This window comes from Amblyraja radiata, chromosome 16 (assembly GCF_010909765.2).
Source record: "Amblyraja radiata isolate CabotCenter1 chromosome 16, sAmbRad1.1.pri, whole genome shotgun sequence".
Taxonomy (NCBI): Eukaryota; Metazoa; Chordata; class Chondrichthyes; order Rajiformes; family Rajidae; genus Amblyraja; species Amblyraja radiata.
In genome coordinates, this window is record NC_045971.1 from 17224467 (window position 1) to 17236874 (window position 12408).

At 43.5% G+C, this 12408-nt stretch overlaps 1 protein-coding gene across 1 annotated transcript; it reads left to right on the top strand.

Moving 5' to 3' along the window:
- The first annotated feature begins 4384 nt into the window (after positions 1-4384).
- rpl27 (ribosomal protein L27) lies at positions 4385-12408 on the top strand. The gene is made up of 5 exons (XM_033035250.1): positions 4385-4525; positions 6370-6452; positions 7413-7582; positions 11401-11511; positions 12321-12408. Exons 2-5 carry the CDS (start codon positions 6372-6374, stop codon positions 12367-12369), a joined length of 411 nt encoding a protein of 136 aa, XP_032891141.1. The 5' UTR covers positions 4385-4525; positions 6370-6371; the 3' UTR covers positions 12370-12408.

The following is a 12408-nucleotide window of genomic DNA, read 5'->3' on the forward strand; positions in this document are numbered from 1 at the left end:
CCCTGGTTGAGTCCAGGTGTTGTGAATTGATATCTCGTGACACTTCCTTTCATTTGAAATGTCAGGCAGATGTTTGACATTTAATACTCTCCACATTTATAATGCATTGCAAATCATTTCCAAAATCACCTGTAAAGTTGGCTTACAAATGGCAGAGCTTTCACTGCAGGTTCTCTCTTAATAAAAGGATGACACTCCACCTATTCCCTGATTTCACAAACAAATCCATGTCTTCTTCCTCTTGTTCCAATTATGTAGGTGACATATTTGTTGAGTTTGGATTTTTACATCTGTGTGCATTGCACTGCACAAATGCTCTGGAATCCAACAACATTAACTACAAATGGCAATAGTGCAGTAGTTCAGGACTCCCCTTCATTATTTCTTCAGAAAAATTGTTTTCTTTCATGCAATCATGATTGCTGCTTGGATTTTTTTACTCTTGTGGATTTTTTTTCCCCAGTCGTCAATCGACTTCAGCACATCCTGCAAACAAATAGGATTCCAACCTGACCTCCCGGTGGCTCAGCACTTCAACTCCCCCTCCCATTCCGTATCCAACCTCTCTGTCCTGGGCCTCCTCCACGGCCAGAGTGAACAACACCGGAAATTGGAGGAACAGCACCTCATATTCCGCTTGGGGAGTCTGCATCCTGGTGGCATGAACATTGAATTCTCACAATTCTGTTATCCCTTGCTGTCTCCTCCCCTTCCTACCTCTCCCTCAGCCCTTGGGCTCCTCCTTTTTCCTTTCTTCTCCCCTCACCCCCCCCCCCATCAGTCTGAAGAAGGGTTTCGGCCCGAAACGTTGCCTATTTCTTTCGCTCCATGGATGCTGCTGCACCCGATGAGTTTCTCCAGCATTTTTGTCTACCTTCGATTTTCCAGCATCTGCAGTAACTTCTTAAACAAATAGGATAGATTGGTGGCCTGCCCATGCCTTTTGAAAATCATGTAAAGGACTTAAACAATGTAAATTCTGAACTGTTAAAGTTTAATTGTCAGTGTAAAGTTTTATTGCTGGGGAAAAATCTTTTTCCAAGCAAAACCTCAGCTATATATTGTTTAAGAAGGAACTGCAGATGCTGGAAAATCGAAGGTACACAAAAAAGCTGGAGAAACTCAGCGGGTGCAGCAGCATCTATGAAGCGAAGGAAATAGGCAAGGTTTCGGGCCGAAACCCTTCTTCAGACTGATGTGGGGGTGGGGGGGCGGGGAGAAGAAAGGAAAAAGGAGGAGGAGCTTGGAGGATGGCAGGAGGGCTGAGGAAGGGGAGGAGACAGCAAGGACTAACAAATTTGGGTGAATTCAATGTTCATGCCCCAGGATGCAGACTCCCCAAACGGAATATGAGGTGCTGTTCCTCCAATTTCCGGTGTTGCTCGTTCTGGCCATGGAGGAGACCCAGGACAGAGAGGTCTGATACGGAGTGAGAGGGGGAGTTGAAGTGCTGAGCCACCGGGAGGTCAGGTTGGTTATTGCGGACTGAGCGGAGGTGTTCGGCGAAACGATCGCCCAACCTCCGCTTGGTCTCACCGATATAGATCTGCTGACATCTAGAGCAGCGGATGCAATAGATGAGGTTGGAGGAGATGCAGGTAAACCTCTGTCGCACCTGGAATGACTGCTTGGGTCCTTGAATGGAGTCGAGGGGGGAGGTAAAGGGACAAGTGTTGCATCTCTTGCGGTTCGCCGAACACCTCCGCTCGGTCCGCAATAACCAACCTAACCTCCCGGTGGCTCAGCACTTCAACTCCCCCTCCCACTCCATATCCGACCTCTCTGTCCTGGGTCTCCTCCATGGCCAGAGTGAGCAACACTGGAAATTGGAGGAACAGCACCTCATATGGGGAGTTTGCATCCTGGGGGCATGAACATTGAATTCTCCCAATTTTGTTAGTCCTTGCTGTCTCCTCCCCTTCCTCAGCCCTCCTGCTGTCTTCTCCCATCCCCCAGCTTTCGGGCTCCTTTTTCCTTTCTTCTCCCTGCCCCCACCCCCCATCAGTCTGAAGAAGGGTTTCGGCCCAAAACGTTGCCTATTTCCTTCGCTCCATAGATGCTGCTGCACCCGCTGAGTTTCTCCAGCTTTTTTTGTGTACCTCAGATATATATTACTGTTTAAAATTAAAACGTGATGTAAATGTATGACTTAATTAAATATTTCTGTTAAAACAGGAAATTCTTCTTCTTGCGTATGGCGTGCACAGCCTAAAGTTGTAGGACAACTTGTTCTATTTGATCTTATTTGACTGTGCACACCGGGTTGATTGCATTTGTCAAACAGGGCGGACCACGTGAAGGTTGCAATCTCCCACCCCAACAGGAAATAAAAGCAATGGTGTGGTCAAATCATTTTGTCTTGGTCAATCTTTCCTGCTACAGTAATCCATAATAATAATTTTAAAAAGGTAAAGCAAAATGTTTTAGTCAGAGCAATTAACTTGCTACCATTTGAAACTGTTTGGAAACGGCCACTGTAAGTGCCTGGAGGTCTCTTCCATATAACATTTCAGAATAGAGGGAGAGTAAAGATCACTGGACACTTTAGGCTTGTTATTTGACAAGTAAGTTATAATAAGAAAATATGCTGCAACTGTTTATTTGCTGTGGTTGTGATGTCAGATTCTGATGTAATTCCTTGAATCTAAAGAACTATTGTCAGTTTCAAGCTAGTCTTTATAGCAATTTTGTTTCAAACAAAGACTTTTTCACTAATTTTACACTGCCTTTAGGCTAAGCTTTGGTCAATTGTGATTCCTGTCGGTTTAATTTACCCGCTGAATCTGATTTGTTTTATAATGCCCACTGTGTGGAATTTAGTGTTGTTGCTCAAGCTTGAGCTGCATTGTACACGCTGTTCTCCTGAGGGAATAATCTCTGCAGTTGTGAATATCTGCTCATATGCTGTCTCGTGATTATTTTTACAACATTTTAATGTTATTGTCATTTAATGCAATCGCCCACTGTTGAGAATTTTGTTCTTCAGCGACCACTACCATCTGCTGACTGATGTACTGTAGGTAATACCAAGATCTAGTTCACGTGGGAAGGGCAGCAACAACATTCAGAAACTTACTGAAAATGTTTTTTTTAAACTGGATCTGTTGTATCCAGTGAGAGATGAATATTAATATTTCAGATCCAGGGCCTTAAATCAGAACTTAGTTATAGTTAATCAGTCTGAAGAAATGGCCTGAAACATCCTGTTCATTCCCTCCACATATGCTGCCTGACCTACTTCCTCAAACTTTGCTTTACTTGCATTATAGTTAACATTAGCTACACTCAACTATACCATTTGTTTTGCAGTTAAAAACATATTTTATTGCTGTTGGAGACTATGGCATATCATTGTCCTTTAGGTTGCTTACTTTTTGCGCCCCACCCAAGGTTTCTGTGCGGTTGCCGGAGGTTGCGGGTGGTTGCCGGAGGTTGCAGGTAGTGGAAGCAGGTAGGAAGACTGACCAAAAACCTCTGGGAACCGCACGGAAACCTTGGGTGGGGCGCAAAGTCTCCAGAGGTTTCAGTTCAGGTTTCCTAAGTGGGACAGGGGCATAAGGTAATGGTAACTTAATTTTAAGTCCTAAAGTTAAAAAATAATTTTTGTAATAAAAATTCAATTTTATTCGAGGTGCCTGTATGCTTATACCATCACGAAAAATGCATTTACTATATTAATGATTTGGCTGAGAATGTAGTGGACATAGTTAATGACTTTGAATGACCCCCCAAACTTGGTGGAATAAGGGACAGTGAAGAAGGTTATCGAAGATTACAACAGGATTGAGGCAAACTAGGAAAGTAGGCCAAGGAATGGCAGATGGAGTAACCAGGACAGTGTGAAGTTCCCTAAATCAAGCCAGGTCTTTCACAGTAAATGTCAGGGCCAGGGAGAGTGATGTTGAACAGAGGGACCCGAGGGTACAAGTATGTATAGGAAGGAACTGCAGATGCTGGTTTTCATCGAAGATACACAAAATCCTGGAGTAACTTAGCAGGCCAAGCACCATCTCTGGAGAAAAGGAATGGATGATATTCAGCGTTGAGACATTTCTTCAGTTCAAGTTCAGAGTTCTGTGAAAGTGACAGCACAGGATCATGAAAGTGTTTGACAGATGGCATTCTCAGAAAGCACTGCTTAGTGATTTTCCATAACGTTAAGCCACATTATCTGTGCGTGCTTCAATAAACGTAATATACTTGATATACATTGTTGTTGACCTGACCTGCTGTGTGTGTGTATGTAGATTTTTTTTTTCTCGTTTACTATATTGTTTGCAATGTATTATGTTTACATATTCTGTTGTGCTGCTGCAAGAAAGAATGTTACCGTTCTATGTAGGACATATGACAATCAAACAGTCGAGTTCCTCCAGCGCTTTGATTTTCGCTCAGGATTCTGGCATCTGCAGCTTCTTGGTGCAGCCCTGCAGCAAGGGAAGTGACGTCGCGGGGAGTCGGCCAAAGGTCAGCGGGACCGGCCGAGCTTCCTCTACTGCTGGCGGCGGCCATCAAGCAGCAGCCGGTAACACCACCCTTCTCAATCCGCCGCCATCCTCCGCTCCGCGGCCCCGCCACCCCCTCGTCGCACCCGGCCCGCGGCCGCACCCACCCCCTCCCCACACCCGGACAAGTATTGCGCGGCTCCGTGTCGGTTTATGTGGTGGATGTGAGGTTTTATGTCGGGGCCTCTGCGGGCCGAGCTACGGCACCAAGCCGCGGGCTGGAGCCGGCGCTTCACTCCTATCGTTGCCCCGGAGGCCGGGCAGCGGGCTCCCGTGTCAATGAGTGTAGGAAGGAACCGCAGACGCTGGTTTAAACCGACGATAGACACAAAATGCTGGGCCCCTTCAATCCAGAGATGCTGCCTGAGCCGCTGAGTTACTCCAGCATCTTGCGTTCATCTCCGGTGTCACTGAGCCGCGGGCTCGCCGTGAATCAGCCCCTCACGTCGCAGCTGGGCTGGGCAACGCAGTCAGTGCTCGGAGGGCAGAGACTGCAGCCGCTGGAACCTGGAGCAAAACCCACAGTGTAGGAGGATCTCATTAAACAGCATATGTGGAGGGAAATGCAACCCACGTTGGTTCAAAGACCTGCACTGACACCAATACACTAACGAAAAAATGCTGCAACTGGGAAGGCGTCAAACTTTAGCTGTTGAGGGGAGGGGAGGGGGGGGGGGAGATATAGAGGTGAGTGCAAGACCTGTGGAAAGATCTGCCAGAAGGGTCTCGACCCGAAACGTCACCCATTTCTTCTCTCCAGAGATGCAGCCTGTTCCGCTGAGTTACTCCAGCATTTTGTGTCTACCCTCAGTGATAGATGGATCAGGTGGAGGGCTTCATCGGCAGATGAGTAAGGTGGATAGAGATTGGTACTAAGGGATGAGTGCAGCTTGTGTGCCTATTTAGAAAGACATTTCATAGTAAACATGTAACACTTATAGTGTCCTTTTATCATGGGGGCGGTCACAGTGGCACAGCGGTAGAGTTGCTGCCTTACAGCAAAATGCAGCGCCAGAGACCCGGGTTTGATCCCGACTACGGGTGCTGTCTGTATGGAGTTTGTACGTTCTCCCCGAGATCTGCATGGGTTTTCTCTGAGATCTTCGGTTTCCTCCCACACACACCAAAGACGTACAGATTTGTAGGTTAATTGGCTTGTAAAAATGTAAAAATTGTCCAGTGCCGAGTGATGCGCTACCTCGAGCTTTTCAGCGTACTACATACAGATCCAGACTTCTAGGCTGTGTCCCTCCCTCACCTCTCTTCCAGGTTTTTCCCCCCCATCTCCCATCAGTCTGAAGACTTGCCCAGGCCTGACACATCGTCCATCCATTTCCCTCCAAGATGCTGCCTGACCCGCTGAGTTCCTCCGGCACCTTGTGCTTGGCTCAAGATTTCAGCACATGCTTATGTCCCTTTGGCTAAAATCAGGATGATTGAGCAAGCTGTGGTGAAGAACATTCACGTTTATTTCTCACCTTTCAGCCCGTCCCAAAGCACCCTGCAGTCAGTGAAGTGTGGTGTTTGTCAGCTAATTGTCTGCTCCTCTTAAATAGCAGTTTGATAATAATAATAATTTAAATATCTTCAATTTGAGGGATAAATATCAGCCAGAAGATGAGGCATGAAACCGCTCAACCATTCGGCATCACTTTTGCTCTTTGTAAGAGTCCAGTGGGATCTTGAGAGGGCCCTGTTTGACCTGCTGTGTTGCAGCGGTTTCTCGGTGCAGGTTTTTGAGCCCAGGTTGGTTGCAGGTCTAAAGCTATCTGGAACAGCTTCGTGCACTGGAAGAACTTCCTACCTCTCAAGAGTTATAAGTTTTGATGTGCCACCTTTGCAACACTATCTTTGCTTTTTGCAGAAATGGGGAAGTTTATGAAACCTGGGAAGGTGGTTTTGGTGCTGGCCGGTCGCTATGCTGGACGCAAAGGTGTCATTGTAAAGGTACAATTTAATCTTTCATTTCATGGCCTGTGGGTAAACAAGTGGGTTTAAATTTCATTGTTAGAAGAATTTCACAGCTATCGATAACATTTCCATTTGTAAAATCATTGATATTTATACTGGTTTTCAAGGGATTTGCAATCCACAAAGAACTTTTACTTTACGACTTAATTTTTATGCAGTAAAATAGTTTTAGCTGGATTTGGTTAATAAGAATTTCTGCTAAGGTGGTTTCTGTGGGGAAGGCTGTCAAAACATACAGCGGAATACAGATAAGCTACAGTTATAGGTAAAGAAAAGGTGATTACTCCAAGCAAGTGTGAGGTGTTGCACTTTTGAAGATTGAATGTAAGGGGCAAGTATATCCATTGTCAGTGGAAAGACCCTTAAAAGCATTGATGTACACTGGAATCTTGAACAAGTCCATAACTCATTAAACTTGGCAATACAAGTAGATTGTGTGGTAAAGAAGACACATGGTATGCTTGCTTCATTGGTCTGGGCATTGAGTAGAAGTGCCAATAAGTCATGTTGCAGCTTTAAAACTTCAGTTAAACCACAATTTGATTAGTACTGGTGTCAGAGGTTATGGGGAGAAGGCAGGAGAATGGGGTTAGGAGGGAGAGATAGATCAGCCATGATTGAAAGGCGAAGTAGATTTATTGGGTCTACTCCTATCCCATGTGACTTGTGACAATGAGTATTGTGTGTAGTTCTGGTCACCCCATTACAGGAAAGACAGGGAGGCTTTGGAGAGGGTGTCGGGGTGAGGAAGCAGATGCATTGGTGATGTTTAGAGGCTTTTAGATGTGTACTTGGATATGTAGGGAATGGAAAGATATGGATCATGTGCAGGCGATTAGTTTAACTTGGGATTATTTTCAACAGACATCATGGGCCAAAAGAACCTATTCCTGTGCTGTACTGTTCCATGTTCTATGAAATGTGTTTATCTTGTAGAACATTGATGATGGAACCTCCGATAGGCCGTACAGTCATGCCCTCGTTGCTGGTATTGATCGCTACCCTCGAAAAGTGACGGCCAAAATGGGTAAGAAGAAGGTGGCCAAGAGGTCCAAGATCAAGTCCTTTGTGAAAGTATACAACTACAACCACCTGATGCCAACCAGGTGAGTACTTCAATGGTTCTTTTATTGTCAAGTGTACCAAAGATAAATTGTATTTTTTGCATATAGATCCGTGCGATTATTGCCATACATAAACACAATCCCTGATTAAGTATCCCATGCATACAAACTGCCTGCTGAGTCAAAATACAATAGTCGCCAGATTTTGGCGCCATTTTACACAGTCCGTAAAGGCCAGTTGAAGCCATCACCTCGTTCAATTTGGCAGCAAGCCGTCCTTCTCGTATTTCCTGCCTTCATTTGATTAAAAATGTTCCTACTGTAGTGCTGTGTTCCAAAATGCCTTTGGGGCCACTAGATTAGTCACGGACAGAAGGGCTTAAGTTTACACAGGGTGCTTGAGTAACTCAGCATGTCATGGTCACTGGAGCACATGGGTAGGTGATGTTTCTGGTCACGACCCTTCTTCAGACCCAGAGGATCAAGTGTCTAAAGAAGGATCTTGACCCGAAACATCACCTATCCATGTTCTCCAGAGATGCTGCTTGACCCTCTGAGTTACTTTGTGCAGAGCTGCCAAGTAGTACGGATTTTCCCTATTTTGTATGGAAATGCGATCAGAATACGGATGTACGGATTTGCTTTGTAAATTACAGATTTTTAAAAATCTGCCCGACTTCCTGTTTCATCTTGCTGCTTAACAAAATGCAAGGATATAAAAAGTCATACTGTACCTCTAAAAATTAAATCTATTAGCGTTTTAAATGTCAAGATCTGGAAGTTTTGATCGGCCTGTTCCGCTCCAGGTTTAAACAGCGCTGTTAGTTTAACGCGTGGGAATATGAACAGTGCTATGGGTTCTAAAAATAGCGCTCCCAGCTGGAGCGCTATGGGCTTTACACATAGCCCTATGGCCACAGTGCTATGGGTCACAGACTGTTAGGTGAGGGAGTGGGAGGGAGGGAGGGAATAAGAGGGGGAGGGAGATAAAAAAGGAAAGAGAGAGGGAAGGAAATAGAGGAAGGAGCGAGAGAGATTGAGGGAGGGAGAGGAAGGCTTCCAAAATGGCTTCTACATCATCATCTGATGCTAAAAGCAGGAAGCAGCCATTCAAGCAGCAGTATACAAAGAGATGACAATGAATGCACTGTCAAGTAAGGTGCGTAGAAGACATGTCAATTGGTAGCAAACTTATGCATTCTTGTACTCTTACATGGGTTTGGCCGCACATAAATTAAAAAAAACTTTATTTAACAAAATGGCACCGCGTAAAAATACTGATTTTCAGGTGCTAGAATACTGAAATGCTCTGACAAAACTTGGCAGCTCTATTTGTGTTTTATTTGTAAACTGCATTTGCAGTTCCTTGTGTCTACAGGTCTTAAGTTTAAATGGAAGAGGATAAGTTTCCAAGGTTGCAGTGTATCTGCAACCTGTCAGTGGCTCACTGAAAATATTTTGTTTTGAATATTTTGATCAAAATGTTTTGAAAATGCAGCTAAATTAAACAGATTGATAAGAGCCTTTCACAGTTACTGCAGAATTCATCTATGCCATCGGGTGAGGGTATTGGGTTTTACCTTAAACTGGGACTGTTTAAATAGTATTCTCCCTTTTGGTGTTAGCTGAAAGTGAAATTAGTTACAGGTCCACCACCGATTTTTCAGAAACTGGTGGCCTGACACCACCGTAAATCCAGACACAATCATGAGAGCGAGCTTGAAATCCCCCCAGGTAGCCCCCCAAAAATGTGGCGCCTTGGCCAGTTGTGCCAGCCGATCTCATTGGGACTTTCGCACCAATTGGCGGGTCGAATTTGCCCCCTATGGTCAGGGCTCTGGAACTCAGGCTCAGCCAGAGGCGGCAGATCTGTTCCCACAGCTGACTTCTGCAGCCGATTGACGGGTTGAATTTGCCCCCAGATGCTGGGGCTTTGGAATGTCAGCTTGGCTAGAGGCAGCATATCCGTACCCATAGCCAGCTTTGCGGGCCGATATCTCGGCTGCCTAGGGGCCGTTCCGGTATCATTGGACTCTCCTCGGAGGCCATGAGCTCTGTGGTTCAGCAAAACAGATAATCCAGAAAACCTCTGGAACCAAGGATGCCAGAATATTTGTGGTGAGCCTGTATTATGTCAATAGTGCAGTGAAATAATTGGAGAGAAAAGACAAAAAGATAGACATTTGTACATCGAGTCATTTAGCATTGAAACAAGCCTTTCAGCTCAACTTGTCCATGTTGGTCAAGATGCCCATCTAAGCTGGTCCCATTTTAGTTGTGGCCTGATGGTGTAAAACACTACACGATTATTCATGGTGTGACTCGGAGATGGAAATATGGTAGTATGAAATATTTTGAGGGACTATATTTCCCACCAAGTATTACTTTGGCTTCCTTTTTCTTGGGACTACTGCAGTTGTAAATTACTTCCTGTTTTAATTGCTTGTTAAATGCAGATACTGGAATTTACCTTAAAGGTGATCATTATTACAAGCTCTGTATTAATTGCAGCTGGACATCTTCAGTTTTACATGGACATATCTGACCATTCTGAATGAGGTGTCAATGAAAGTTGCCTAAAGTTGCCAATTTTATTGCAGGGCAGATATCTTTTGCGGTCCGAAGTAGTGTTCTGTTGACTTATCCTTGCATAAATAAAGCTCCATGGCAAATATGATTTCATGAATGTGTCTTGGCCTGAACATCTGAAGTGCGAGTATCTTTTGGATCTCATTATTTCCATTCTTTGACTTTAAGCAAATGTGAAGCTTGAACCGTGTGTTTTCTTGCTTTGAATTGTGATGAGAGACAGTGCAAGGAAATGGATGACTTTGGCCACTGAGCTCCTCGGTACCTCTTTGAAGTATGAAATAATAGTGCAGGGATAGTGCACTGTTGTTGTGGTTTCCTCTGCTATGCTTAAACTGAAATAGGTGCCTTTGGGGTTGCCAGGGGAATAGGGAGCTGATGTATTTACACCAGAAACTGCTGTTAAATATTCGGGTTGAGACAAATGGCGGTTTGGCTGACCAGCCCATGATTGTTGTGTAAGAAGGAACTGCAGATGCTGGTTTAATCGAAGATAGACACAAAAAGCTGGAGTAACTCAGCGGGACAGGCAGCATCTCTGGAATGGGTGACGTTTCGGGTCAAGACCTTTTCCAGTGACTATTGTCGGACTACGTACTGGGGAGCAGTAGATGGCTGAGAGATTGGGAGTGCTCATCTTGTTTTGCTGACTCAGTGTTTGACCTTCTTTATCCTGGAACCATGTTCCTTTGTGATAGTTTCTACTAGTTTTTTTTCTCTGCAAAATTGTAACACATATGGGTACAGTTAATAAAACTCAACTTTTATTAGTTCATCCACAAGGAAACCTTTTGCCCACTTCATTTGGTGATTGTAATGAGTACCTGTTTATTGATCACCTCAACTACATGAAAGTGTTGCTGATCGGTTGCCTTGATTTATTTGATAGGAAAACTTTACGCAACTATCTGCTGCAATTTCTTTCTTTTAAATTACCTTTACTCCTTTCTTGAAGCATGATTTTCTGGCTGTAGTTCCGCCTTCTATTCTGCAGTCAAGTGACCAGTCTTTATTTTTGAAACCCCCAGGCAGCATATATCAACAAGCTCTTTTAACAACAGAGCAGGGAAAATAATATTGACTGTTTAATCTGTACTAGGGCATAGTTCCTGTTCCTGCCACTGATCTTAGGTTTCAGTTTACTTTATGGACATTAAGAATGCTCAGGGCTTCTTTTAATAAATATCGTATATGTCACAAGATGAATGATCCATTTAAGGCTCCCCTTGTTGGGCACTGGGTTCGTATTATGGATTTTGTTTTATTTTCAGGTATTCAGTTGACATTCCCTTGGATAAGACCCTTGTGAACAAGGATGTTTTCAGGGATCCTGCTTTGAAACGCAAAGCTAGGCGAGAAGCCAAAGTAAAATTTGAAGAAAGGTATGAAACAAATGTAGAATTAAGTTGAAACTTGATTGCCAAAATATATTTAACTTTGTGCTTGCGTCTTATTCAGTTTGCCTAGTGTGACTTTTGTTAGATCAAAGTTGACTTTGCAACCAACTTTCATTTGAAAAGATTGCCCATTACTAGGAAAGTATCTGTGGAGTGAATGTATTCATTGAGCTCTTGCAAATAACAATTTACCTAAAAGAAGGGCTACTCATGTTTAAACAGGTAAAGTGTACAAGAAAATAAAGTAGAATAAATGCACATGAAATATTAATTATCCCTCCCAACCTCATCGCTGTGCAGCTAATGTTTTCCCCCAAAACGTATAGACTAATGCGTGCATATTTAGCAGTCTTCTTGTCTATCGGTTAGCATGTTCCATCGCATCTTGCGTCTTAAAAATAAATTATTGATCTATATACACGATGCCTAAGGTGCTTCAACAATGACTTACTAAATTAGGTGCAAGGTAGCTTATGTATGCACCAGTAGTGAAAGAATGGATGGTCTTTGTAAAATAAATGTTTTAAATGCAAGCTTTCCGATTTGGGGAGAGGATGCAATAAACACAATAGCCTTTTTTCTGGAGGCCATTATGGTTAAAATGTAATATCTAACATTCATCTAAAGAGAATATCTTAGTTGATCATGTGAGGTTTCTTCACCTGATAATAATATGCAGTTAGATTTTATTTATTTTGGTGCCTATTGATTAATATGGATTATATATTTTTGTGAAAATAACATTGTAAGAGAACTCTTGAGGAAATGCTGATTTTGCTTTTATTTTTTTGCAGGTACAAGACTGGGAAAAACAAATGGTTCTTTCAGAAGCTCCGATTCTAAGTTGTGTATCAGTATAAATAAATTTTCATTTTAAATGTT